Genomic DNA, 1,886 nt, shown 5'->3' with positions numbered 1-1,886 from the left:
CATACATACATACATTCATACATACATACATACATATATACATACATACATACATACATACATACATACATACATACATACATACATACATACATACATGCATGCATGCATGCATGCAAAATGCCTTGTTGGCGAAAGCCCTTTTTTTCAAAGAATAACATTGACTTTTTGTATGGAGGTTTGTGGACGCTTCCAATTGCGCAAATTGTGCATGCATCTGTATGAGTGTAACCTTTCACCTTTGCGACCAATGCAGAATAAATATATATTCCAGGTGAAATCCGATGGTGACGTACGTTCGAGTCTTGAAGCACTCGGTGACGGGTGAGCATTGAACTTTCAATATGTGCATACGTTATCTAAATTACTGATACATATTTCATATTTGTATACATATGCATAGCCAATACATATGCAGTGAATACATATTTTTAAAATCACAACTGAGAACTGAGAACTGGCAGCTCGTATTTTGTAGATAAAAAAACAAAATAGATGATATCATGAGTAGAAGTACTCCAATATCACCTTAAAAATATATGATGCATCTGTTTTTACTTTTTATCCTTTCCTATTGGCGAGGGAGGTTGCGATCAGCTTCGACATTCACCTGAGTTCTGACCAATCTTTATAAAATATCAAGTGCTCTGAAAAAGCCCCACAGTTACGATTCTGGCTTCATCTGAATTAATCTACATAGTACAATACATAAAACTAGATATATAAGCAGCCATATATGTACCCCTTTGGTATAGGCAAATAGTATTTACATATATTAAGTAAACATTAAATAATTCGGGCACGGTTGTTATGATATAAACGCTTGTCGTCGGGCACATTGCACCACAAACACCACAACAATTAACACACACGTATATACATTACCACATATACACACAACAGTTACTATGGGTCGATCAAGCCAAAACCACAAACTAAGTGATGAAGGCCTAAAAGCAAGGCAAGTATACCTGAAAAAGAAATACAAATCACACGCATACACGGCGGCAGGACTTACAGCAGTAACAGTGGGCACAGCATTCCTTTTCGTACCGTTGTTGATTGTAACCGTACCAATCCAAGCTACTGAAGTGGTCGCCACCGTAAAAATCAAGAGCAAAGTCAAGAAATGCGATAGGGAAATGGAGAGACGGGCTACTGAACACCAGCAAAGTAATGAAAAAACACTGTCAGCCGGGACCGAATCTGAGGAACTCGTGGAATCACTGAAGAAAAGTTGGGTTTTTGCGGAACCTTTGCCGGCCGATATTAATGGCAACGCACCACCTAGTTACGAGACTACGATGGTATGCAGCGCATATGTACAAACATACAATCAGGAGGATGAAAATGGTGTTGTGGTGGTAGGGGAGGATGAGGATTGGCGCGAAGACTGCAGTACAATAGAAGGAAAATTGAATAGCAAGAAGAAAGAAAAAACAATAAGCGGAAATGGTATCATATTAGAGGACGATGAACTAGAGTTCCTTGAACTGTAATCGGCAATTTTAATTATTTTGTCGGGAGTATAGAATAAGCCAGCATAGCACAAACCGAATATCTTAAAAAATAGACTTATTACATTAAAATCGACTTATTTCTCGTTTAATATACGTAGTTAATAGTTCGCTATGCAAATCTCTGATGATGCTTTATTTGAGTGATGATACTGCAACATAACTTCACCCATACAGCCATGTTAACTTGTTAGCTATCAACTCTGTTGGCAGGCAATGAGTGCATCTATGTGCTAAATTCTTGTTATTGATCTTGTCAGGGTTCAAACATACTACGCATCCATTCATGTTTGAAACGGCAGAGTTCCACAAGTTACAACCCTGCTATTCATTTTTTAGTCTATACTCTCTATACGCAGACGAGGGCGA

At 38.0% G+C, this 1,886-nt stretch overlaps 1 protein-coding gene across 1 annotated transcript; it reads left to right on the top strand.

Moving 5' to 3' along the window:
• The first annotated feature begins 765 nt into the window (after positions 1 to 765).
• SARC_11060 (hypothetical protein) lies at positions 766 to 1,606 on the top strand. Its single transcript, XM_014294865.1, has one exon. The coding sequence runs from the start codon at positions 909 to 911 to the stop codon at positions 1,497 to 1,499; it is 591 nt and encodes a 196-aa protein (XP_014150340.1). The 5' UTR covers positions 766 to 908; the 3' UTR covers positions 1,500 to 1,606.
• The last annotated feature ends 280 nt before the right edge of the window (positions 1,607 to 1,886 follow it).

This window comes from Sphaeroforma arctica (assembly GCF_001186125.1).
Source record: "Sphaeroforma arctica JP610 unplaced genomic scaffold supercont1.1512, whole genome shotgun sequence".
Taxonomy (NCBI): domain Eukaryota; class Ichthyosporea; order Ichthyophonida; genus Sphaeroforma; species Sphaeroforma arctica.
Note: the sequence above shows the minus strand (reverse complement) of the source record. Positions and strands in the feature narration are given on the sequence as shown.